Source organism: Heteronotia binoei, chromosome 12, assembly GCF_032191835.1.
Source record: "Heteronotia binoei isolate CCM8104 ecotype False Entrance Well chromosome 12, APGP_CSIRO_Hbin_v1, whole genome shotgun sequence".
Classification (NCBI taxonomy): domain Eukaryota; kingdom Metazoa; phylum Chordata; class Lepidosauria; order Squamata; family Gekkonidae; genus Heteronotia; species Heteronotia binoei.
This window is the reverse complement of record NC_083234.1, coordinates 5,539,495-5,566,932: the sequence shown is the minus strand read 5'-3', so window position 1 is coordinate 5,566,932 and position 27,438 is coordinate 5,539,495. Positions and strand designations below refer to the sequence as shown.

General features: G+C 49.7%; 1 protein-coding gene across 1 annotated transcript; it reads right to left on the bottom strand.

Moving 5' to 3' along the window:
- Window positions 1-3,004: 3,004 nt before the first annotated feature.
- LOC132580588 (G protein-activated inward rectifier potassium channel 4-like) lies at window positions 3,005-22,463 on the bottom strand. The gene is made up of 3 exons (XM_060251497.1): window positions 22,188-22,463; window positions 15,680-16,943; window positions 3,005-3,475 (listed from the first exon to the last, which is right to left on the bottom strand). The coding sequence occupies exons 1-3, from the start codon at window positions 22,404-22,406 to the stop codon at window positions 3,108-3,110; spliced, it is 1,851 nt and encodes a 616-aa protein (XP_060107480.1). The 5' UTR covers window positions 22,407-22,463; the 3' UTR covers window positions 3,005-3,107.
- Between the last annotated feature and the right edge of the window lie 4,975 nt (window positions 22,464-27,438).

Sequence of the window (27,438 nt, the reverse complement as noted above, 5' to 3'; positions counted from 1 at the left end):
AGGAAAGCAACGCAAGCTCCTTTTGTCTCTCGCCTTGAAAACCCCATACTTTGTTTGTGACTTGACGGCCCTGAATTTGAATGATAGACTGGGATTTTTGCTGCGGGTTTCCACTTATCATTTAAGGTGTGATTGTTTCTGAGTCTTTCTTGTGTCTGACGTTGGAGACATTGGCTTGGATACCATGGATTCCACTCCTCTAATGGCAGCCCCTTCCTTTAGCACAGGGCAGACTCTGCTGACATAAGAGGCTCTGATGGTACGGTGGCTCAGTGACAGAGCATCTTCTTGGTAAGCAGAAGGTCCCAGGTTCAATCCCCGGCATCTCCAACTAAAGAGGGTCCAGGCAAATAGGCATGAAAAACCTCAGACCCTGGAGAGCTGCTGCCAGTCTGAGTAGAAGAAGATATTGGATTTATATCCCGCCCTCCACTCCGAAGAGTCTCAGAGCGGCTCACAATCTCCTTTCCCTTCCTCCCCCACAACAGACACCCTGTGAGGTGGGTGGGGCTGAGAGGGCTCTCACAGCAGCAGCCCTTTCAAGAACAACCTCTGCCAGAGCTATGGCTGACCCAAGGCCATGCCAGCAGGTGCAAGTAGAGGAGTGGGGGATCAAACCCGGTTCTCCCAGATAAGAGTCTGCACACTTAACCACTACACCAAACTGGCTCTCCAAGACTATGCTGTGCTGACTTTAGGGAGGGGTGGTGGCTCAGTGGTGGAGCCTTTGCTTGGTAAGCAGAAGGTCCCAGGTTCAATCCCCGGCATCTCCAACTTAAAAGGGTCCATGCAAATAGGCGTGAAAAACCTCAGCTTGAGACCCTGGAGAGCCGCTGCCAGTCTGAGTAGACAAGACTGACTTTGATAGACCGAGGGTCTGATTCAGTAGAAGGCAGCTTCATATGTTCTGCTTGGTAAGCAGAAGGCCCCAGGTTCAATCCCCGGCATCTCCAACTAAAAAGGGTCCAGGCAAATAGGTGTGAAAAACCTCCGCTCGATACCCTGGAGAGCCGCTGCCAGTCTGAGTAGACAATACTGACTTTGATGGACCCAGGGTCTGATTCAGTAGAAGGCAGCTTCATATGTTCAACTACGCACCTATTCTCAGTTTGGCATATTGATAGGAAAAATACTGGAAACCGTCCAACTTTTATCCACGCTTCCAGGTTTCCTTCTACTTCCCACTGTAGGAAAAAGTCCTCCCAGCACCAGCGGAACACACGAAGCTGCCTTCTACTGAGTGAGACCCTTATTCTATAAAGACCCATATTGCCCCTACTGACAGACAGTAGCTCCCCGGGGTTTAATGCAGAGGTCTTCCTTTCACAGAGATCTGTTACTGGAACCTTTTATAACTGGAGATTAAGCTTTCTGCGCAGCAAGCAGGGGGTACAGAGGCTCCGGCCACCTCCAGTATATGGCCTAGTAACAGAGGCAGCCAGAGGACTTGGTGGGCTTCAGATGTGGACAGAATGGGGCAGGTGCAGACGACAGTGGCGAGGGTGCTCAGGGGCCTGGAGACCTAGACGCCCTTGGAGGAAAGGCTGAGGGACTTGGGAACGTTCAGTCTGGAGAAGAGGGGGTTGAGGAGGGACAGGACTGCTCTCTTGAAGGATGTGAAGCGCTGTCGCTTAGAGGAGAACAGGAAGCTGTTCCTGTTAGCAACAGAGGAGAGAACTCATAATAATGGGTTTAAATTAAGGGTGGGAAGGTATCGACTGGCTATTAGGCAAAAAAACCTTTTTGCAGTAAGAACTGTTCAGTAGTGTTATCAGCTACCGAGGGAGGCGGTGAGCTCCCTTTCACTGGCAGTCTTTAAGCAGCAGCTGGATGAACACTTCAGGGATGCGCTAGGTGGATCCTGCGTTGAGCAGGGGGTTGGACTAGATGGCCTCTATGGCCCCTTACAACTCTGTGATTCTAAGCTGGGGGTCTCTGACTGAGCCCGTAATCAGTGCTTTCATAAAGATTTGTCTGGACAAAACTCAAGACTGTCTTTTTTTTCCTTGCAGAAGCTAATGGCAGAGAGGGAAAGCTAGTTTGGAACAGCCAAACCAAGTAGAAGTGGATGGGTCAAATCCATCTCTGCCATCCTCTGCGTGGCCCCCCACACAGGGCCTGCAGTTTGCGCTTCGAGGAACAGAAGGAGACTCTCTGTTGGAGCCCTTTTCATGCTCATATGCACATACCTGAAAGATACAAAGAGGCACAAGGAAGGACACTTGGAGCTCTTCAAGAAGAATCTTTATTTGCGTGTGGATGCCTTTCCCCACCCCATGTCCTTTGTGTAGACATAACTCCACTGGGCTGCAACCACAGCGCAGAAACCGGAAGGTGAGTTCAGGAACTAAGGGGAAGGAAGGGAGTCAGCTATACGTGGGGGAAGGAGGGGGGAGATAGGGAGCAACATCCACCCAGAGTTCTGTATGGCACTGTAAGAAGATGAGACACTTTCACATTTGTGCCTGAAGCCGTGATGGGGCAGAGGGCACGGTGGCTCCAGGCACCTACAGTACATGGCATAGTAACTGGGGCAGCCGGTGGGCTCCAGAAAGCTGGCATGGGCCACCCCACTTGTCTCCCACCGCTTCTCTCCAAAGGAGGTGTTTCAGATCAGTCCACAAGCCTCCAAGCCTGGTATGCACTTGGAAAACTGGACAATGGTGTTGGAAAAGGGTGACAAGCGCTAACTCCTCAGAAACCTAGGCGTTTTTTCAGCCATCTTTGTGGGGACACGCTGCTTGCTTCTGACAAAAATTCCACCCTCCAAAGGGATCTCTGCTCCCAACATTAGAGGGGTGGCCGGTTTTGGTCTGTAACAGACAGCACTTTAACTTGGCAAGCAAGGAAAGAGATGATGCGAAGGATTGCCCAAAGCTTTCCATAGTAGGACGAGGGACTTTTTTTGTACTTTGGTTTCCTGAGTCCCACGTGAGCAAGATAACTCGTTGGCCACCTCCCTTTCCCAGGGAGCTTAAAATGCCCACTGCATGAGGGAATGGGATCCTTTAAGAGGACATGCAGCTTTTCACCAACCTCACACTTATCTGGTTCTTCCTCATCGCAGTTGAGTTGGGCAGAAACCTGCCGTGTTTGCTGGAGGTTGCTTAAACGTTGGCTTCCTGGAACTCGTTGCTTCTCTCCTCCTCCATGATGTTGGGGAAGTAGTTCTTGGAGAGGCCCTCCTCGCTGGGACCGTCCCCGTGCTGGGTGTCATTGTTGAGCTCTGCCGAAAGGCAGGGCTGCATTAAATGGTCCCAGTATAAGCTGAGCGTCGACTGGTCCTGCGCCGCCATGGCCTTCATCTCGTGCATTTCTCGTGCGCTAGCTACCGGAGTCTGGACTTCAAAGGTCTTCTCAAATCGAGTGTAGTCAACCCGGAAGGCCCCTTTCTCCAGAGACATGCAGGGCTCAAAACGGTGCCCCCAGAGGATCTCGTCTTCGGTGTACGACGTCCGGGCTTGACACGTCATTCCTGCAAGAAAACAATGTTGGGGGCGCACAGAAACTGGATAAACATCATACAGGCTTAAATCCCACCTAAAATTCAGTGTTGGCTCCAGAAGGTGTTCAGAAACACACCCTCCCCTTTGTCAACTGTTGTGGCCTGTTCACAGTTCTTTCTTCACCTTTCTCATACTGTGAGCTTCACCTGCCAAAGTGACGTGTCTCAGAGACGTTTGACTGACTGTTGAAGTTTGTATCCTTTTGTGTTATTTTAGTTGGTCCTAATAAAAGATGCTAGCCCTGTCTCAGGAGATCTCAGAACCTAAGCAGGGTCAGCCCTGGTTAGTACAAACTGGAGAGCCAGGTTGGTGTAGTGGTTAAGTGTGTGGACCCTTATCTGGGAGAACCAAGTTTGATTCCCCACTCCTCCACTTGCACCTGCTAGCATGGCCTTGGGTCAGCCAGAGCTCTGGCAGAGCTGTCCTTGTGAGAGCCAGTTTGGTGTAGTGGTTAAGTGTGCGGACTCTTATCTGGGAGAACTGCATTTGATTCCCCACTCCTCCACTTGCACTTGCTGGAATGGCCTTGGGTCAGCCAGAGCTCTGGCAGAGCTGTCCTTGTGAGAGCCAGTTTGGTGTAGTGGTTAAGTGTGTGGACCCTTATCTGGGAGAACCAGGTTTGATTCCCCGCTCCTCCACTTGCACCTGCTGGAATGGCTTTGGGTAAGCCATGGCTCTCAGGAGTTGTCCTTGAAAGGGCAGCTGCTGTTAGAGCTCTATCAGACCCCCCCCCCCCCACCTCACAGGGTGTCTGTTGTAGGGGAAGGAGATAAGGGAGATTGTAAGCCGCTCTGAGACTCTGATTCAGAGAGAAGGGTGGGGTATAAATCTGTAGTCGTTGTCTTCTACTACTTGGATGGGAGACCACCAAGGAAGCCCAGAGTTGCTACACAGTGGCAGGCAACGGCAAACCACCTCTGTTCCTCTCTTGCCTTGAAAACTACACATAAAATAAAAGACACCTCCATGGCTTTTGTGTTTGAATTTTACTTTGCACCAGTGTTGCTCCCTGCCACTGGACTATACTGAGTGCAAAAGCAAAGGGTAATCAATTGTATAGAGGAGCAAGCCAAAAAGGCATGCTAAGTAATTACCATCCCAGAATTCTATCAATGTAAATTGCTGTACTGCAATATGTACAAGTCAAGTAGGTGGGTGGGATACAACAGAACAGCAATATTCAGTTGTAGTGCTGGCAGACACGGTAAGGTGCTTACGGGGAGGGACGGTGGCTCTGTGGGTAGAGCATCTGCTTGGGAAGCAGAAGGTCCCAGGTTCAATCCCTGGCATCTCCAAAAAAGGGTCCAGGCAAATAGGTGTGAAAAAACCTCAGTTTGAGACCCTGGAGAGCCGCTGCCAGTCTGAGTAGACAATACTGACTTTGATGGACCAAGGGTCTGATTCAGTATAAGGCAGCTTCATATGTCCATTTGCACAATGCTTACCAGTGTTCACACATGTAAAATTTCTTGAGTACTGAGATTTATAAGTAAAGTAAAGTAAATTTATTTTTGTATCCCTCCCTCCCCCGCCAAAGGCAGGCTCAGGGCGGCTCACAGACATGGGACAACCATGATTTCGATAAAATACAATCGAGACAAAGGCAGATTAAAATACAATTAAGTTACCGTTGTAGATTAAATTAAAATAGATAAAACAGCTGTTATAAGTTAAAAGTTGATGGTTAAGGTGCTACAGTTTCACAGTCATGTATAAGATGGCTAGGTGGCTACAAGTCAATTTAGCCGGGTTCTATCTTAAAAGCAAGCTGAAAGAGGATGGTTTTGCAAGCCCTGCAGAACTGATTCAAGTCCCGCAGGGCTCGCACCACCTCTGGGAGTTGATTCCACCATCAGGGGGGCCATTGCTGAAAAGGCTTGCTCCCTTGTTTTCAATCTAGCCTCTCTTGGCCCAGGGATTTTTAAAAGGTTTTGAGAACTAGATCTCAGTGCTCTCTGGGGAACATATGGGGAGAGGCAGTCCCTAAGGTAGGCAGGTGGTGCGTGTAGTCCCGAGAAATGACGCTGTAGTCCCGAGAAATGTCAATCTAATAGCAAGTACAAGTCAAAGAAGGAATGCAGTGGCAGCTTGCACTAAGGCAGAAATAATAAACGTAACAAAGCAGCAATTAGACACCCACTCCAGGTATTGTGGTGTTTCAGATTTTCTTCATCAGCTGCAAATTTCCTCTAGCAAGCTGCTTCATTGGAACCCAGTTTCAGGATCTCTGTGTTCCAGACAAAAGGTTCACAGCATGGTAATAGAATCTTTTACTATATATATTGCAATACAGCAATTTACATTGATATAATTCTGGGATGGTAATTACTTAGTGTACCTTTTTGGCTTGCTCCCCTACACACCTGATGTACTGGCAGTGTTGACTTTTCAAAGAAAGAAAAGCAGATGTCAAGAGAGCATCAGCCTCAGCACGCAGTAATTAATCCATGTATTCATATCCCACCGAGGAGCCCAGAGTGGGATACATGGATGAGCTTTCCCCTTTCCCCCCTTCACAACAGCCCTGCAAGATGGACTAGCCCAGGGGTGGCCAAACTTGCTTAATGTGAGAGCCACACAGAATAAACATCAGATGTTTGAGAGCTGGAAGGAAGGAAGGGAAGCAAATAGATGGGAGGGGAGATAGAGGTGGAAAGAAAGCAACTTTAACTTTAAATGCATTCTCCAAGCTGCCAACTTGTTTGGAGTGGTGATTTAAAGACATAAATGCCTTCTCCAAGCTGGCTGACGGGGCGGTGGAGGCTTCGAAAGCCACACAATACATGTGAAAGAGTCACATGTGGCTTCCAAGCCGCAGTTTGGCTACGCCCAGACTAGCCCAAGAGTGTGTGCTTGGCCCAGGGTCACCCTTCACGATTCAGATGCAGATCCTCCTCCCTAGACTAAGCTCGACATCCTAACCGCTGCACCGCAAATCCTCTTTCCACTTATTGAAACTTCTAATTCACCCACTGAACAAACTTCTCATGGTGAACGTTTGAGAGCTGCCACAAGATTCCGGCCTCTGTTTGAACAGAGCTTAAGTGATGTAGGAGACTGTAAAAACAAGTTTCAGTGTTGATATATCAGCTTTGTGGGATCACAACCAGAACATCACGGACAATAGGATTCAAAAGGTTCCCAGGCTTTGCTGTGCTCCAGTCAGAAAAACCCTGGCTCCATGCCTCAGGAATCTCAAACAGGCTGTTTTCCAGGGGAATTAAACCCCTCTGGAGCGTGAGACTGAGAAATCTCTACTCTGAGATTCTTTTTTTTTTCCCCTTACAAATTACAGGTCCAGAGCTTCTTGCTTGGGATCCTTGTAAAAATAAGCCAGTTTAGGTTTATAAACGGAGTAATTACTTTAAGGAAATTCTGTCCAATGCAAAAGCTTGGAGAAAAGGGATGGGCATATCCGGGGTCATTTGGATTTGAATGTGCAGCCTCATTTGGAATAGTGTGTACAATTCTGGTCACCGCACCTCAAAAAGGTATTATAGCATTAGAAAAAAATGCAGAGAAGGGCAACTAGAATGATTAAAGGGATGGAACACTTTCCCTATGAAGAAAGGTTAAAATGCTTGGGGCTTTTTAGCTTGGAGAAACACTGACCGAGGGGTGGCACGATAGAGGTTTAACAAGATTATGCATGGGATAGAGAAGGTAGAGAAAGAAGTACTTTTCTCCCTTTCTCACAATACAAGAACTCGACATTCAGTGAAATTACTGAGCAGTCAGGTTAGAATGGGTAAAAGGAAGTACTTCTTCACCCAAAGGAGCATTAACACATGGAATTCCCTGCCACAAGAGGTGGTGGCAGCTGAAAGCATAGACAGCTTCAAGAGGGGATTGGATAAACATGGAGCAGAGGTCCATCAGTGGCTACTAGCCACAGCGTATTGTTGGAACTCTCTGTCTGGGGCAGTGATGCTCTGTATTCTTGGTGCTTGGGGGGGGGGGGGGGCAACAGTGGAAGGACTTCTAGTGTCCTGGCCCCACTGATGTACCTCCTGATAGCACCTGGGGTTTTTTTGGCCACTGTGTGACACAGAATGTTGGACTGGGTGGGCCATTGGCCTGGTACAACAGGGCTTCTCTTATGTTCTTATGTGACACAGAGTGTTGGACTGGGTGGGCCATTGGCCTGATCCAACATTGCTTTTCTTATCTTCTTTAAATCTTCTTGTTCTGCTACTACTGAAGAATATATCCTACGTGGCACTTGTTCTATGAAAATAGCAAACCACTCTGCCTGTTTTGGCCTTCGGAGGACGTCCCATTAGAATTCTGTTTGCCTGAATTGCTGAAGTTGCCATTCTTCAGAATTCATCTCCTGCTCCAGGATTGCTGGTGATCAGCCCCTGGGCGGTGGCGGGAGGGGGGCATTTTAGGTGCCAGGGTGCATGCAGGAGTGTCCCAGACAGCGGCCAGCTGGCTACTTCAGCCGTTGCAGCTGTTGAAATCCACTTTGAATGACTGAGGATGTAGTGCAGAATAAAATGACAAATTTCTGGTGCATCTTTACCAAACAGAAGCACCACACTCTCTCGGCCCCTCAGTCAATGCAAAGAAGAAGAAGACCATAGATTTATACCCCGCCCTTTTTTCTGAATCAGAGTCTCAGAGTGGCTTACAATCTCCTTTATCTTCCTCCCTCACATTTTTCCTGGGGTAGCTATTAGGGTGGCCAGATCATCCCGCCCACCCGGGAAAGTCCCACCCCTGCCCCCAAATTCCCACCTCACAGGTTGGCTAACCCGGGACCAATCAAATCCCGGGTTCGCCAAAATCCCGCTGGCTGGCTGGCTGGTGCCTGGGGTGGGATGGGCGCGCTTGTCGGTGCCAAGGCCAGAGGGTGGCAGGGCGCTCCAGCAGGTAACCTCCCCTCTGCCGCGTGTCCTTGGCACCCGGGGTCTCGATCGCCCCCCTCGGAGCCGACCCCCTCCCCCGCTCTCGTGGAAGGCTCTGCACGAGCAGTTAGGGGCTCCCCTCTGCCTGGGCAGCAGGCGGGTCGCTCAAGTCGTCCCCAAGTCCTGGGTGCAGCTCGCCTCCCCGCTTTGTGCCCAGGGAGAAAAAGAAGTCGAGCGCGTTCGAACTAACACCCCCAGCAACGAGTCCGAAACTTCTCTTCCTCAGGGGAGCAAAGTGTGGAAAGGAGCAAGGCGAGCGCGGCTGCATCCTGCAGGAGGGAATTTCAAAACTATTGCACTGCTCACGGCACCCGTGCTGACGCAGCCAGGGCAATTCTCCTGCCTGCCTTGGAAGCAAAGGAGGGGGTGGGATATTTGGGGTGGATGCGGGTGGGCGGGGAGAAGCTTTCTCCGTGGCGTTTTCACAGCAGACCGCGGATTAGACCTCTCAGTTTTGGTAAACACCATTATATAGAAGGGGCCCTCACCTAATTGGTCCGTGGCTGCCCACCCTGCTCTCCACCCTGCCCGCAACGCGTTTCCCAGAAACTTGTCTTTTGCCGGCTCCCGTCGCTCTGCCTTCCCTCCTTTCTCCGGGGCCCCCACGTGGTCCTGCGGCTCGGAGCCAGCGCCGCCTTCCTAGCTGCCGAGGCGGCTTCGGAGTAAGTGGCGGGAGGAGCGGCGCGAGGCAAAGGATCTCTGGCTGCCGCCGCGCCCTCTGCGCAGGGGGGAGCTGGGGAGGGGGTGCTCCTGCCAGCCCCTTCTCTGCTGCTTGCTTTGGGGGAGGAGGAGGAGGGTGCCCAGCTGATGCATTGTTGGGAGATCGGCGATGCTCGGATCCTGGCCGGGGCTGAGGCTTGCTGCTGACGCTTGGGGGAGAGCCCTGAGAAGCTGGCGACGAAGTAGACTCAGTAGCGTAGGTATCTTGAGCTGTCTGTCTCTAGAGCGGGGGGGGCAAGCTGTGGCCCCGGAGCCACATGTGGCTCTTTTACACCTATGATGTGGCTCTTGAAGCCCCCACCGCCCATCAGCTGGCTTGGAGAAGGCATTTCTCTCTTTAAATCATTTCCCCAACCATCGTTGATGCATTTTCTACATGGCTTGGAAAATGCGTTTCAAGTTGCTTTCTTTCCACTTCTCTCTGGTCCCTCCCACATCTGTTTTCCTTCCTGTCTTTTGCAGCTCTCAAACTTCCAACATTCATGGCTTGCGGCTCTCAGACATCTGATGTTTATTCTATGTGGCTCTGACGTTATTAACGCCTCAGGCTCCAGGGCTTCCTGCTTCCCCGCTGCTTCTAGTTTCAGCGGTGGCATGACGTCACCGGAAGTGATGTCACCGGAAGTGATGTCACTTCCTGTTTGCGGTGGCGCGTGCTTCGCGCACACACACACACATTCATTCCCCCCTCAAGGTGTCCCTGGCTGGCCTGCAGATATTATGGCCACCATAGGTATGCACTTGTCTTCAGAATTTTTCCAAGACTGTAGGGGTCAACAACGCAAAGGAGATGATGATGATATTGGATTTATATCCCGCCCTCCACTCCGAATCTCAGAGTGGCTCACAATCCCTTTTACCTTCTTCCCCCACAACAGACACCCTGTGAGGTAGGTGGGGCTGAGAGAGCTCTCCCAGAAGCTCCCCTTTCAAAGACAACTCCTACAAGAGCTCTGGCTGACCCAAGGCCATTCCAGCAGCTGCAAGTGGAGAAATGGGGAATCAAACCCGGTTCATCCAGATAAGAGTCTGCACACTTAACTACTACACCAAACTGCCTCTGAAGAGACAGATTCTGCATACAGGAAGCGAAGCACATGATGTTAGGGTGGAGAGGAGACTGGGCTTGGGAAGATGCCCCTACTGGAAGAACTGGGTAGGACAAGCACACCTCTCTTGTGGCTTGTGCAATGTCTCAGGGCATGAGAGACTGAACTGCCAGCATGGTGTAGTGGTGAAAGTGTCAGGCTAGGAGCCCAGAAACCCAGGTTTGAATCCCCACTCTGCCATGGATGCTTGCTGGGTGACCTTATGGCAGTCACACACTCAACCCACTCCACCTCACAAGGCTGTCGTGAGGATAAAATGGAGGAGAGGAGAACTGAAAGCAGCTTCGGGCTCCTGTTGAGCAGGAAAGCAAGATATAAAAGTAAACAAGGCTTTTTTTGGAGCAGGAATGCACAGGAGACTGGCTTGGTGTCAGCGGGTGTGGCCTAATATGCAAATGAGCTCCTGCCAGGCATTTTCTGCAAGGAAAGCCCTGAAAGTAAAGAAAATAAAATTGCACGGCCAGAAAATTGTGGCTGCTGTTTCTCTTTGGACTGGGCTTTGGCGTCAGGTCCGGAAGTTCCCATCTCTTCCACCCTGTCAGAAGGCGTGCATGGCCGTTGTCTTGTGATGTTTAAGCAACTATGGGGATCTATTTTTTTGCAGGAAATTCCTTGTTAATTATGGGATAAGATCATTATTTACTATGCAAACTTTATTTTTTAAAAAAACAAAAACCCCTTTGTGCTCCTAAACCGATGGCAGCTATCTGGAAGAGCAGGGTTAGAATTGTTTAAACAAACTCACACAATCCTATGCCCAGTTAACTCTTGAGTGACACAGCATTCATTATTCATGGCTGGGCAGAAAAGGTAAAGACGCCCCATTTGTTTGCCGTGGGGCTGCACACCGACCCCCGCCTCAGCCCAACCCCAGAGGCCTAACACTCCAGCCCCATCTTCCAGAACAGAACCGGCAAAGACCTGCCACACGGCACCTGTGTTTTAAGAATATGAAAGCAGCTGGTCTTTGAGATATCGTGGACCATCCCAGAAATTGTTTCTGTGGTGGGGGCTCTGAGTTTTACAAAAAAAAAAAAAGTTTAGAGTCTCCAAGTTGCCCATAACTGCCTGCAGTGAATTTATCACGTTATTCAGGATGCTGTCCAACTGGATTGACTTTTTCCTCTTCCAACAAGTTCAGGATGAAAGAAGGTCTTAAGGACCACCAGATGGCACCAAACCTGGAATTCCAGCTTTTTAGGATTTGGTCTGGTCCCTGAGCGTTTGCCAGAAATATTCCAGTCCCTGGAGTTGTGGGTCATTTCCCCCCCCTCCTCGTGAATACACACACACACACTGTACCTGGTTGTCAACTAGATTTGTCAGGGAAGCAGTTTGCATTATGTTCTCCCATAGCAATATATGATCTTTCTCTTACAATAGGGAGGGACAGTGGCTCAGTGGCAGAGCATCTGCTTGGTAAGCAGAAGGTCCCAGGTTCGATCCCCAGCATCTCATAACTAAAAAGGGTCCAGGCAAGTAGGTGTGAAAAACCTCAGCTTGAGACCCTGGAGAGCTGCTGCCAGTCTGAGTAGACAAGACTGACTTTGATGGATCGAGGGTCTGATTCAGTATAACGCAGCTTCATATGTCCAATATCCAGGGCTTTTTTTGAGCAGGAACACAGTTCTGGCTGACTTGGTGTCAGGGTGTGTGGCCTAATATGCAAATGAGTTCCTGCTGGACTTTTTCGGCATAAAAGCCCCACATGTCCTCTTTTATATGGCAAAAAGAATAAAAGCCTTCTCGTAGCTCTTGAAATGCACAACATCCACAGGAGCGTGATCAGGAGAGAAAATACCTCTTGGTTGGACCCAAATCACCAAGACCCGCCACAGCCCCCCTGAATATGTGGTGGTAGCAGCTGGATTTGGGCCCCAGAGTTAAATCTAGGGCGTTTTCGCACTGACCTTAATCGGCAGCGACGCCCCTCTTCACCGCGCAGGCTCTGCGCGGATTTCGCACCAATTGCCGCGGAGCACCCGGAAGAGCCGCAAAGTCCCGCGGCTTTTGCAGCGCAAATGGAAACTGGTTTTTGGCGGTTTCCATTTGTGCCGCAAAAGCCGCGGGACTTTGCGGCTCTTCCGGGTGCTCCGCAGCAATTGGTGCGAAATCCGCGCAGATCCTGCGCGGTGAAGAGGGGTGTCGCTGCTGATTAAGGTCAGTGCGAAAATGCCCCTAGTTTCTCTGAGATCATTCATGCTGAAAAAAAAGTAACTTCTGAGTTAGCTGGCAGTGGGGAAGAGAGCCCACGTGCTGTAGCAGTTGAAGTGTCTGGCTAGGATCTGAAAGATCCAGGTTTGAATTCCCACTAATGCGTGGAAACTCTCTGGATAACCTTGGGCTGATATCTCCCTCTCAGCCTCACCTTTCTCACAGGGTTCTTATGAGGATAAAGTGGAAGAGAAAAGTCTCGTCAGCCGTCCTGAGCACCCTGGAAGAAGGAGAGGATAAAATACGCAAGACAGTGTGCGTTTGCAATAAAAAAGGCCAACGCCATGCTGGGAATTATTAGGAAGGGAATTGAAAACCAATCAGCCAGTATCATAATGCCCCTGTATAAATCGATGGTGCGGTCTCATTTGGAGTACTGTGTGCAGTTCTGGTCGCCGCACCTCAAAAAGGGTATTATAGCATTGGAGAAAGCCCAGAAAAGTGCAACTGGAATGATTACAGGGCTGGAACACTTTCCCTATGAAGAAAGGTTGAAACGCTTGGGACTCTAGCTTGGAGAAACGTCGACTGAGGGGTGACATGATAGACGTTTACAAGATAATGCATGGGATGGAGAAAGTAGAGAAAGAAGTACTTTTCTCCCTTTCTCACAATACAAGAACTCGTGGGCATTCAATGAAATTGCTGAGCAGACAGGTTAAAACGGATAAAAGGAAGTACTTCTTCACCCAAAGGGTGATTAACATGTGGAATTCACTGCCACAGGAGGTGGTGGCGGCCACAAGCATGGCCACCTTCAAGAGGGGGTTAGATAAAAATATGGAGCAGAGGTCCATCAGTGGCTATTAGCCACAGTGTGTGTGTATATATAAATTTTTTTGCCACTGTGTGACACAGAGTGTTGGACTGGATGGGCCATTGGCCTGATCCAACATGGCTTCTCTTATGTTCTTACGCAAATTTGGAAGCTGCAACTGGTACAAAACGCAGCAGTCGGGTTGTTGTTGGAGCTACTTTTACAGGAGCACGTTCAACCTGCACTGGTGATGCCTCAGTGGTTGCCCGTAGCATTCCGGGTTTGCTTCCAGGTGCTGATTATGACCTTTAAAGTCCTATATGGCCAGGGACATACTTACTTCCGGGGCCGCCTTTCCCTGTATGAGCCCCAGAGAGCACTAAGATCAAGTTCCCAGAGCTAGAGCCTTTTTGGTAGCACCCCTGCCCTGTGGAACACTCTCCCCCAAAATGTCAGGGCCCTGCGGGACCTGCCACAATTCCGCAGGGCCTGTAAAACAGAATTGTTTAAATTGGCCTTTAATAACTAACGGGGAAGCGACCACTACACCACAGCCTGGATCTTCAAACCCATCCCAGTATAAACATAGAGCGCCTGACAATATTCAACAACATTATTGTGTGCAGCGCTAAATACGGACTAATAATACTGACGCCATCTTGAATTTCAGGATTGTAACTGTATTATGTATTATATGTATTGTGATGTAGTTTAATGATTTTGTTGTATTCTATTTTAACTTTATGTATTTTTAACTATTGTTAGCCGCCCTGAGCTCAGTTGGGGAGGGCGGGATATCAATATAATAGATAAATAAATAAATACTGAATACATAAGTTCTGAATACATAATACTGTATGTAATACTGAATACATAATTCTGAACGTTATGACCAGAGGGATTTCTGTTAACAAGATGTGGTTGATAGCAGGGCTTTTTTTTTTTTGTAGAAAAAGCCCAGTAGGAACTCATTTCATATTAGGCCACATGCCCCGTGACCTCACCTGCTCAGTAGGTTGCTTTCTGCGTATTGACACAGAACAGGGCAGTGCCATCAGCTGCATTTAATGCATTAACGGTGTTCCTGTGTGTTCCTGCTCAAAAAAGCCCTGGTTGATAGGAAATTTATTCACCAGAGCCAGAATGTGAATAATTGCGCCAGGGCTTTTTTTTGTAGCAGGAACTCCTTTGCATATTAGGCCACACACCCCTGATGCAGCCAGTTCTCCAAGAGCTTACAGTAGGCCCTGTAAGAAGAGCACAGTAAACTCTTGGAGGATTGGCTACATAAGAGGGGTGTGACCTAATATGCAAAGGAGTTCCTGCTACAAAAAAAGCCCTGAATTGCAGTATGGAGACAGGAGAGAGCTCCAGATGCAGAGAAATGGCTAAGGAAAGTATGGTATATTATACTTTGAGGGAAAATATTTCTGTATAGGAAATTCTGGGATGCATGCAAGATAAATCTAGAACTCTGGTCTCCATTATTTTTTGGAATAGAGATAAATGGGAAAAATCGAAAAAGAGATCTTGAACTTATCACTTCTTGGCCTTTTGACTAAGATCAAATGTAAAAAAAGAGATACTGAACCTTGTTTAGATTGTCAAATCTTACTTCAAAGATAACTGTATTATATATTATGTATTATGTAGTTTCATGGATTGATTCGTATGAAGTAAAGAGGTTATAAAATTAATAATAATAATAGTAGACAAATGCTGCACAGACTGGTAGAAGAAGATGACGATACTGGATTTATATCCCACCCTACACTCTGAATCTCAGAGTCTCAGAGCAGCTCACAATCTCCTTTACCTTCCTCCCCCACAACAGACACCCAGTGGGGTAGATGAAGATATTGGATTTATATCCTGCCCTCCACTCCGAAGAGTCTCAGAGCGGCTCACAATCTCCTTTACCTTCCCCCACCCACAACAGACACCCTGTGAGATAGGTGGGGCTGAGAGAGCTTTTACAGCAGCTGCCCTTTCAAGGACAACTCCTATGAAAGCTATGGCTGACCCAAGGCCATTCCAGCAGGTGCAAGTGGAGGAGTGGGGAATCAAACCCGGTTCTCCCAGATAAGAGAGCTATGGCTGACCCAAGGCCATTCCGGCAGCTGCAAGTGGAGGAGTGGGGAATTAAACCTGGTTCTCCCAGATAAGAGAGCTATGGCTGACCCAAGGCCATTCCAGCAGGTGCAAGTGGAGGAGTGGGGAATCAAACCCGGTTCTCCCAGGTAAGAGTCCGCGCACTTAACCGCTACACCAAACTGGCTCTCACAAGGACAGCTCTGCCAGAGCTATGGCTGACCCAAGGCCATTCCAGCAGCTGCAAGTGGAGGAGTGGGCAACCAAATCCGGTTCTCCCAGATAAGAGTCCACACATTTAACCACTAAACCAAACTGAACCCTGACAAAGGGTTGCTCCAGCCCTCCCCTGGTGATGGGAAGGGTGCTCACCTGTGGCTTCCACGATGCCTTCGAGGATGACAATGATTTCAAACTGCTCCTTCTTCAGTGCTTCCGCAGACATCTCCCAGAAGGGGCTGAGGTCATTGATGACGTGGCAAATTATTTGCGGCTCCACGAGGAAGAGGCGGTCCTCTCCCGTGTCGTAGCCCAGGTTCAGCTCTGACTGCTCCAGCGGGATGAATTCTCCTTCCTTTGTCTGCCTGGACTTAATCAGCTTGGCTCTGATTTTGGCATCCACCATGTGACTGTCCCGCAAGTCCCCAATGCGTAACATCAGGCAAAGCTTCTCGTCCCGGTGGGAGATGACGCACTTCTTGCTGAATATTAAGGTCTGGGCCCGCTTCTTGGGTCTGGAGATCTTCACAAACATGCACCCCACCATGAGGGCGTCGATCATGGAGCCGATGATGGACTGGATCATGAGCAAGACGACCCCCTCCGTGCAGTTGGCCGTCACAATTCGGGAGCCGTAGCCAATAGTCCGCTGACTTTCCACAGAGAACAGTAAGGCAGAGATGAAGCTGTCGATGTTCTCGATGCAAGCCTGCCACTCGGTGTCCCCTATGTGGTTAACATCGTCCCTCACCCAGGCATCCAGGAAATAGATAATGCCAAAGACCACCCAGGTGATGACGTAGCACATGCTGAAGACAAAAAGGAACCAACGGTACTTTAGATCCACAATGGTGGTGAAGATATCCGACAGGAACCTCTTCTTCTCTTGAATGTTGCCCAAATTCACCTGGCACTTGCCCATTTTGGTCACGTAGCGCTGCCGCTCCTGCTTGTTCCCCAAACTAAATTGCCGGTCGTCGTCCATGAGTTTGCAGCGCCGGCTTTGCCCTTTGTCCGAATTGGCTACAGAGACGACACTGCGGGTGGGGGTTTTGCTCCGCGCAGAGCTGATGATGTTGGGTGCGCTGAGAGCGTGCTGCGGATAAAACTGGGAGTTGAAGTCCCGCCACAGTGTAGACGGCGACGGCTCGGTTTTGGAGCCGCGGTGGTATCTGGGCAACTCGCCTGTATTGATGGAGACACTGGGGCGGCGTTTGGTTGGCACAACTGTCCCGTAAGCGGTCGGCTCCAGTGTGCTGTGTGCCCTCTGGAGAAGGAGTGACCTGTTGTTGGGGATGGTTGAGCTGCAGGATCCGGAAACGTAGTTGCAGGTCAGGGCACTTCTCTTTGCGGCGGTGGCTTCTGTTGGTGGGTGGCTGTCTTTTACGGGACCCATAGAAATGGCCACCATTTCGGGCTGCAAGAGGAAAAAAAGAACATGTCAGCATGCATGCAAATCCAGCCCCCCTCCCATTCCCCATTAAATAACTGAGTCACCTGCACGGGGACAATCATGGATGTTTCTGCTGCTGACAGATCCCAGGAGGCAGCCGTGTCGGTCTGAAGCAATAGAACAAAGCAGTAGGCAAGTGCACCTTTAAGACCAACTAAGTTTTATTCAGAACGGAAGCTTTTGTATGCTCTTCAGCCAGTCTGATGAAGTCTGCTTAAGAGCATGCAAAAGCTTCCATTCTGAATCAAACTTAGTTGGTCTTCAAGGCGCACTTGTGTACTGCTTTGTTCTGTTGTTGGCAGGCTTCATTTTGGGCAGGAGTTCACAGGAATGGAACTCCAGAACCTCTAAATTTTATTGTGCTCTTTTGTTTCTTACCCCCCCCCCCAAAAAAATACTCGCTTCTGGGCTCCATTCTTCAAACCTCCTGTGATGATTTCGCTGAACGCTAAGGTTTGTCAGGCCCTGGGTCTATCAAAGTCAGTATTGTCTACTCAGAGTGGCAGCGGCTCTCCAGGGTCTCAAGCTGAGGTTTTCCACGCCTACTTGCCTGGACCCTTTTGAGTTGGAGATGCTGGGGATTGAACCTGGGACCTTCTGCTTACCAAGCAGATGCTCCACCACTGAGCCACAGCCCCATTCATGGATCTCCAGCTGAGGTTTTTCAAGCCTGTTTGCCTGGACCCTTTTGAGTTGGAGATGCCAGGGACTGAACCTGGGACCTTCTGCTTCCCAAGCTGATGCTCTACCACTGAGCCGCAGCCCCCATTCATGGCTCTCCAGGGTCTCAAGCTGAGGTTTTTCACGCCTACTTGCCTGGACCCTTTTTAGTTGGAGATGCCGGGGCTTGAACCTGGGACCTTCTGCTTACCAAGCAGATGCTCCACCACTGAGCCACAGCCCCATTCATGGCTCTCCAGCTGAGGTTTTTCAAGCCTGTTTGCCTGGACCCTTTTGAGTTGGAGATGCCAGGGACTGAACCTGGGACCTTCTGCTTCCCAAGCTGATGCTCTACCACTGAGCCGCAGCCCCATTCATGGCTTTCCAGGGTCTCAAGCTGAGGTTTTTCACGCCTACTTGCCTGGACCTTTTTTAGTTGGAGATGCCGGGGCTTGAACCTGGGACCTTCTGCTTACCAAGCAGATGCTCTACCACTGAGCCACTGTCCCTCCCTTAATGATGGAAATCTCCATCATGCCACTGTGAGAAAGTAATTTAAAAAGTATTCTGGGAGTAAGGTTTTATTATGACAATTCTAATTCAAGAAGCATTTTAAGGGAGATGCTGAGCTGATATATTTTGGTAGACATTTTGGTGATGTCAGGGCTGTATGGCATATGCAAATGAGTTGCGCTAATGAGCTCCAGCACCTCTTTTTCTATGAAATGACCTTGGGCTGTTGGTGTGCCCCATGCCCACGAACTTCCAGACAGGCAGTAGTGCCAGCTCTGCAGAAGATCCTGACCAGCCACAAGGCGATTGGCTCGGTCTGGCCTCAGGCTAATATCAAGATGGCCACCTGAGAACACTGAATCTGGCCGTCTCAGATGTACATAGCAGTTCTCCTTTTGGGATACAGTCTTGAGATTCTAGATTCAAGTCCAGTATAGTCTTGAGATAGAAAAGCAGTGCTGGAAGGACCCTCAAGGGTCATCTAAGTCCAACCTCCTGCACAATGCAGGAAATTCACAATCCACCCTCCCCCCCTCCACTGCCCTAGTGGTCCCTTCTCTACAGGCTTCCTTGGAAGGTGGGTGGGCTCTCCTTCCTTGGAGGTTTTTAAAGAGAGGCTAGATGGCCATCTGACAGCAATGCGGATCCTGTGAATTTAGGGGGAGGTACTTGTGAATTTCCTGCATTGTGCTGGGGGTTTGACTAGATGACCCTGGAGATCCCTTCCAACTCTAGGGTTCTATGATTCTCCTTCCTTGGAGGTTTTTAAACAGAGCCTAGAGGGCCATCTGACAGCAATGAAGATCCTGTGAATTTAGGGGGAGGTGTTTGTGAGTTTCCTGCATTGTGCAGGGGGTTGGACTAGATGACCCTGGAGGTCCCTTCCAACTCTATGATTCTATGCCCAGAGGAAGACAAAAAGCCTCCAGGATCTGTGGCCAATTTGGCCTGGAGGAAAATCCCTTTATGACATCAAAATGGTGATCAACATTACTCTGGCCATGGAAGAAAGGGCCATGAGAGCCTGGTGCTGGCTCACTCCTTCCCATCCTCCCTTTTATGATCTACTTAAGGTCACAGAATCAGCTTTGCTGTCAGCCAGCCATCTAGCTTCTGCTTGAAAGCCTCCAAAGGAAGCCTATTCAGTTGAGGAAATGTTCTATCAGGAAATGCTTCCTAAGGGCTGGCTGGCTGGCTGCTCTCCTAATCTAGGGATTGCTTTGCAGTTGCACCAACTATTAAATGGACAAAGTAGGTGGGGTGGGGGGAGGAGGGGCCATCAGAAAGGTTCAGGAGCTGTGCTCCTGTGAGCTCCTGCTGAATTCAAGGCCTGCATCTATCTCTGTTAAAATTTGTTCTGTTAGTTTTAGCCTAGCTTTCCAGCCTGTCAAGATCATCCCGTATCTTGACTTTGTCTGCCGCTGTATTTGCTACCCCTTCCAATGTAATGCCATCTGCAGATTTAATGAGCACCTCCTCTATTCCTTCATCCAAGTAAATGGTGAGAACAACCTCTAATCTGCAGTTATAATCCGTAAATGAACAGGCTGGATGGGAGAGAAAGAAATCCTTTTCTCCTTTTCTCACAATACAAGAAATCGTGGACACTCCATGAAATTGCTGAGCAGTTGGGCTAGAATGGATAAAAAAGAAGTCCTTCTTCACCCAAAGGGTGATTAACACATGGAATTCACTGCCATAGGAGGTGACAACGGCTACAAGCATAGATGGCTTCAAGAAGGGATTGGATAAACATCTGGAGCAGAGTTCCATCAGTGGCTATTAGCCACAAGGTATAGATGGAACTCTGGGGCACATGATGCTCTGTATTCTTGGTGCTTGGGGGGCAGCAGTGGGAGAGCTTCTAGTGCTCTGGCCCCACTGGTGGACCTCCTGAGCCAGTTTGGTGCAGTGGTTAAGTGTGCGGACACTTATCTGGGAGAACCGGGTTTGATTCCCCGCTCCTCCACTTGCACCTGCTGGAATGGCCTTGGGTCAGCCATAGCTCTGGCAGAGGTTGTCCTCGAAAGGGCAGCTGCTGTGAGAGCCCTCTCAGCCCCACCCACCTCGCAGGGTGTCTGTTGTCGGGGGAGAAGATATAGGAGATTGTGAGCTGCTCCGAGTCTCTGATTCAGAGAGAAGGGCGGGATATAAATCTGCAATTCTTCTTCTTCTGATGGCATCTGGTCAGAATGAGCTGATAGCAGGTAGCAAAGGTGCAGAGAGGGTCTCTGGTGTACTGACCCCAGTATTATTCCTCTGATTCTAGGTTATTAATTCAGGTACGTTCAGAAACAGGACAGTTAGAAACAAGACCAACGTTTGTTCTGTATTTTTGAAAACCACCCCAGCCATAATCTTGAAAATGCAACTGAAGGACAACTCTCCCCTGTCCCCCAAGAAGTCAGGAGGTTTTCTATAGGCCAACTATCTGTTATCAGAGCTGGGGCTCCAGGGGTGGCGGTGGGGTGGCGGGGAGTGTCAAATTAACTCCTTGAATTGGGATGATCTCGTGGGGAAACGTTTCCCATGGTCAGGAGAACTCCTTGTGAGGGAAATACCATTCAAAAGGGATGGGGGGGGGCAGGATCGGAGCCTCATCCTAGCCGGAATGAAGCCAAAACGTTTGGCAGCACAGTTTGATTCCAGAGGCAGAAAGGAGACAACGGCTGGAAAGGAAGCTTCCGCCATCTGTACCTGAGACAAGCGTTTCATTCGGCGCATTTAATTGATATATCGTGCCGTTGCATTTAAGGAGCATCGCCATCAGGAAGTAGTTAACAAGACAAAGGTGTGGACTAGACATACAAGTTTGTATCTGCTGTCTGGGCAGAAAGTTCGCCCTTTAAAACGTCTCTTGTTGCAACCAACAGCCCTGCAGAGTTTCCAAGACAAGAGGTGAACAGAGGTGGGTGGCTGGCCGTTGCCTCCCTCTTAATTAGCATTGCCGGCCCTAAGCTGGGAAATATCTGGAGATTTAGGGGTGGAACTTTTAGGGTGAAGGGGAGGGACCTCAATGGGGTATAATCGCATAGAGTCCACCTTCCAAAGCAGCCATTTGCTTCAGGTGAACTGAAGATCAGTTGTCATCCCAGAAGATGCCCAGGCACCACCTGGAGGTTGGCAACTCTACGAAGTTTGCAGAGCAACCCTGGTCTTCCTTGGTGGTCATGCAGGTCAGGGCGACATACCTAGAGCAGAAGCACTTTGGTGTCTCTTGAGGAAGGGGGCAGTTTTGATCCACTACAGCAAACAGAGGAAACATAGAATCATAAGAGTTGGAAGGGTCTCCAAGGTCATCTAGTCCAACCCCCTGCACAATGCAGGAAACTCACAAATACCTCCCCCTAAATTCACAGGATCCTCTGTTGAAAAACCTCCAAGGAAGGAGAGCCCACCACCTCCCGAGCAAGCCTGTTCCACTGAGGAATCGCTCTAACGGTCAGGAAGTTCTTCCTAATGTTGAGCCGGAAACTTTTTCGAATTAATTTCAACCCATTGGTTCTAGTCCGACCTTCTGGGGCCACAGAAAACAATTCTACACCATCCTCTCTAGGACAGCCCTTCAAGTCCTTGAAGATGGTGATCCTATCACCTCTCAGCTGCCTCCTTTCCAGGCTAACCAGGCCCAGCTCCTTCAACCTGTCTTCACAGGACTTGGTCTCCAGACCCTTCACCATCTTCATCGCCTTCCTCTGGACCAATGTTCCCTTTAAGCTGTGGAGTCTTGTGAGCAAAAAATTCTGCTTTGTGAGCTCCTGGCGTTAAAGTTGTGAGCTCCTGCATCAATGAGTTTGCTCTGGGGCCATTTTTCCTGAGCTAAGACAAAAAGGTGTGAGCTGGAGGCCAAAACTCTGTGAGCTAGCTCACACTCACTCAGCTTCGAGGGGACCCTCCTCTGGACCCGTTCCAGCTTGTCTATATCTTTCTTAAAATGTGGTGCCCAAAACCCTGCTCTCCCCTCCCTCCCCACCCCCCAAAACGCTCCCGCTTGGGCGGCCACCCCCAGGAGGCAACTGGGCCCGATGCACCCACCTTCTGGGGAAAGGTCCCGTATCTGCTGGTGTCTGTAGGGGGGCGAGGGAGATAGGCCAACATGTGCTTAGCCGTGGGCGTCTTTGCCGGGGGGATGGAGTTTCTGCGACTCCGCGAGTCTTCGCACATCAGCCACCAGTCGCCGGCGTTCTTGCGGACGCAGATCCCGTCCTCCGGCTGTGAGTCCTCCATGTCGCCGCTGGAGGCAGGCAGCGCCATGACTGCAGCAGGCCGAAGCAGGGCCTAGCTCCGAGCTTTACACCGTCTTCGGTGGGGGGACCTTCCGCAGGAGACAACAAGAGAGTGAGGGGGGGTTATTTTGTTGGAGTGAGTGACTCAGCCTGCCTGGACACTGGGGGGGGGGGGGGGGCGCTACATCACTCTCATTGTGTACAGGTGTCACCTCTTCGAATGGGATGCCTCACTTTGTCTGAACCCCTCTGACTCCTTACTCGCTTTGTCTTCCCCCTCTCCTCTCATGGCCTTCCATGGAGACACACGCCTGTGCTGGTGTCTCCGGTAGAGACCATGTCCTCAGACCTCCACACACATTATGCCAGATAAACTGGCCACTTGGGATAGGGAAAAGCCAGTTTGGTGTAGTGGTTAAGTGCTTGGATTCTTATCTGGGAGAACCGGGTTTGATTCCCCACTCCTCTACTTGCACCTGCTGGGATGGCCTTGGGTCAGCCATAGTGGTTAAGTGCGCAGATTCTTATCTGGGGGAACCGGGTTTGATTCCCCACTCCTCCATACGCAGCCAGCTGAGTGACCTTGGGTCAGCCGTAGCTCTCGCAGGAGGTGTCCTTGAAAGGGCAGCTGCTGTAAGAGCTCCCTCAGCCCCACCTACCTCACAGGGTGTCGGGTGTGTGTGGGGGGAAGGTAAAGGAGATTGTGACCGCTCTGAGATTTGGAGTGGAGGGTGGGATATAAATCCAGTATCATCATCATCAAATACTCTTTAGATTAGACTTCTCTCTCTTCTTTTGACTGCAACCTGAATGTGAACTGGAGCTACTTAAAAATAGATCCAGGTGGGCAGTCGTGTTGGTCTGAAAAGATCCAATTCTGGGAGATCCAAAATCCACCTGGAGGATTCTAGTCAATATGTCAAGGCTCTTATTCAAATTACAAAACAAAAAAAAATTCTAAATATAAATAATCACAAAATTGGAACCATATCACGTATTCCAAATGGAAATCCCACTGGGATACACTTTTGGTAAAATACATAGACAAACCAGCTCTGAACGTCTCTTGCCTTGAAAACCCTGCAGGGTCGTCGTAAGCCGGCCACAACTTGGTGGCACTTCCCACCACCTCCACCAGATTTGGAAGGGCCTTCTAGGTAATCAAACCCAGCCATGTGCTGGCCCCCCAGAGGATCCGCAACAATCCAGTTCCTGCATTCAGGCATCCTCCTACAATCACATCTGTTCAAGTCTTCCAGGAGAACCTTGTCTTCCTGCATCGCTCTTTGGACTAATGCACATAAACCGAAGAATTTTTGAGCAGTGGTTCCAAATATATGTGAGTGATTTGAGGAAGGGAGAGCCTCTCGAAACACGTCATATCAAACCCGGGAGGCATGTCGTCATCACCTTTCCACGCTGAAGTGTAAGAGAAATCACCACTGGAAATTGACCAGAGTCTTGGAAATTGATCAGAGTCTTCTGTATGGACTTCTGTTATTGTAAAGTGGTTTTAAATTATACTGTGGCTTTGGAATGAATGTGTAACATTGCACATTTAAAGTGCATAAACATGTTAATATAACACGTTAATGCAAGCGACATATACTTTTGTGTGTCTGCTCAACTTTCAGATGGAGCCCGGAGATCTCCTAGTATTACAGCCAAACTCCAGATGAAAGAGGTCAGTTCCCCTGGAGAAAATGTCTGACTTGGGGCATGGCCTCCCAGAGCATTATACCCTGCCCCCTCAACCCTCACCTTCTCCAGGCTCCACCCCCAAATATCCAGGAATGCCCCAGCCTGGAGTTGGCAAAAGCAAGCTTCTAGAAGAGCCAGCCAGTCAGGTCAAGTCTAGGGCTGAAGAGGTAGCAGCCAAGACGTCTGCCAGAGAAACTCCTTTCCATTTCCACCTGCATTTCATAAGGACATAAGAGAAGCCATGTTGGATCAGGCCAATGGGCCATCCAGTTCAACACTCTGTGTCACATAAGAACATAAGAGAAGCCATGTTGGATCAGGCCAATGGCCCATCCAGTGCAACACTCTGTGTCACAGAAGAACATAAGAGAAGCCATGTTGGATCAGGCCAGTGGCCCATCCAGTCCAACGCTCTGTGTCACACAGTGGCCAAAAATACCCAGGTGCCATCAGGAGGTCCATCAGTGGGGCCAGAACACTAGAAGCCCCCCCACTGTTGCCCCCCACCCACAAGCACCAAGAACACAGAGGATCACTGTCCCAGACATAAGAACCTAAGAGAAGCCATGTTGGATCAGGCCAGTGGCCCATCCAGTCGAACACTCTATGTCACACAGTGGCCAAAAAACTTAGGGCCAGGACACTAGAAGCATTCCCACTGTGCCTCCCCCCAAACACCAAGAATACAGAGCATCACTTGCCCCAGACAGAGAGTTCCATCTATACCCTGGGGCTAATACCCACTGATGGACTTCTGCTCCATATGTAGGACTTTTCTGCATTCCTCCCCTCCTCTCCCCAAACCCTGCTCTCCCCAGGATCCACCCCCTCCCCTAAATCTCATGAATTTCCTAGCCTGGGGTTGGCAACCCCACCCCTACAGTTCAGACCCAGTCTGATGTATCAGCAGCAGCCAGCAGCCCAGTCTGTCCTTCCTCACGTAGACAGTGCCGTAACCGAGAACAGCTTCTCACCTGCAACAATGACCTACCCAACAGAGACGCAGCCTCAGAGAGCGGACCCCAGGGCTGACCCAGGTGCTGCCTTTGTCCTCAGGCGCATGCAAACAACACAACCTAACAGCATCAGCTATGCCGTCATCTTCCAACACGATATCAGCCCCTTTGCAAAAGAATAAATAGACACAAACCTGACATTGCAAACCACAATCTTCGGAAACAAGAGGATGAACGTTTTAAACTTCCATGCCGTTCTGTTGCTGATCTGAGAAATACTCTTCTCCTACAAAAGGACTTCAAACTGAATGCAGTAATTTTTTTTTAATTAAGATTTGTCAGCATGCCCGATGCTATCTCCTCACACGCCCGTGAGGTTTTAACAAGGAATTTGGATCTCTCAGTCACTGTAGGTGTTAATATCTTGTATATCCCATCCGTTACAGATGTTAGTTCAACTACACTTCTGCAACTTCTGTTTGGATCTGCTTATCTTGTTTCATCCTGCACTTTGCTAGATTAGATTCTCCATTAATCCTACTTTGCCCCTCTCACAACAGTTGGGGGTGCCCTTCGCCCACTCCGAGAGAATTGATTACTCTTCGGGTTGGATTTTGTGTTAAACCGGCTTCTCTTTTGTGACATCTCACCGCCACCCCCGGCATGCGCAGCTCTCTGCTGTAAGTGAATGCAAGATCCAAATGAAGGGACACATCGTGCATCTGATGAAGTCATCTTGGACTCACAAAAGGTTCAGCTGGAATCAATACTCCCTCTAAGCCTGGGGGCTGAATCAGGCCCCCGGAGGGCTCCTATCAGGCCCTTGAGCAACTGGCTGTTGTCGGCTTCCTTCTCCTTCTCTCTTGCTTCCTTCTGCATCTCAGCTTGCTCTGCAAGGCTTGCCCAGTTGCACAGGAGCTACAGAGCAAATACTTTATTTTCTCCATTGGCTGAGGCTCCTCCCTTGGGGAGGAAGTGGGATGGGAGAGCTTGCTTTGCCAGGCTCTCTCAGTTGCATAGCACAGTTACTGAGTCAAGGCCCTCTTCCTTCCTTCCGTCTGAGGTTCCTCCCCTCCTGGTCCCTTGGGTAAGGAAGGAAAGAGCCAGAGCTTCCTTTACCCAGCTCCCTGGATCCAATGGGAGAGATACAAAGAAAGCACCTTTAAGACCAACGAGTTCTAATGTTTTAAGCAGATTTTGGGGGGGCACAATGGGAGAGCTTCTAGCATCCTGGTCCTTCTGATGGATCTCCTGATAGCACTTGGGTTTTTTGGCCACTTTGTGACATAGAATGTTGGACTGAATGGGCCTTTGGCCTGATCCAACATGGCTTCTCTTAGGTTCTTATTTTATGTGGGTTTTTTAAAAAGATATATATTTGTGTTTGTCTGTGACATTTATACAATTTATATCTCTGCTACCTAATCTTAAACAAGTACTCACAGGGCCTGGCCTAACATGGCTCGGGCCAACAAGGTCAGATCCGGCCCTCATAACAAATGAGTTTGACACCCCTGCTCTTAGCTGAGGAGTCTTGTGAGCAAAATTCCACTTTGTGAGCTGCTGGCACTAATGTTATGAGCTGCTGCATCAATTAGTTTGCTCTGAGGCCATCCTTCCACAGCTAAGACAACAATCTGTGAGCCGGAGGGTAAAAAAACGGTGAGCTAGCTCACACTAACTCAGCTTAGAAGGAACACTGGCTGGAATAAATGCTGTTAATCTCTGAAGTGCCACTCAACTCCTGGATCACTTTGCTGCTAATGAGCTGCTGGAGGAGAAGAAGAAGACGACTGCAGATTTATACCCCGCCCTTCTCTCTGGATCAGAGACTCAGAGCGACTCACAATCTCCTATATCTTCTCCCCCCACAACAGACACCCTGTGAGGTGGATGGGGCTGAGAGAGCTTTTACAGCAGCTGCCCTTTCAAGGACAACTCCTGCGAGAGCCATGGCTGACCCAAGGCCATCCCAGCAGCTGCAAGTGGAGGAGTGGGGAATCCAACCCGGTTCTCCCAGATAAGAGAGCTCTAGCTGACCCAAGGCCATTCCAGCAGATGCAAGTGGAGGAGTGGGGAATCCAACCTGGTTCTCCCAGATAAGAGAGCTCTGGCTGACTCAAGGCCATTCCAGCAGATGCAAGTGGAGGAGTGGGGAATCAAACCCGGTTCTCCCAGATAAGAGAGCTTTGGCTGTCCCAAGGCCATTCCAGCAGCTGCAAGTGGAGGAGTGGGGAATCCAACCCGGTTCTCCCAGATAAGAGAGCTCTGGCTGACCCAAGGCCATTCCAGCAGCTGCAAGTGGAGGAGTGGGGAATCGAACCCGGTTCTCCCAGATAAGAGAGCTCGGGCTGACTCAAGGCCATTCCAGCAGGTGCAAGTGGAGGAGTGGGGAATCGAACC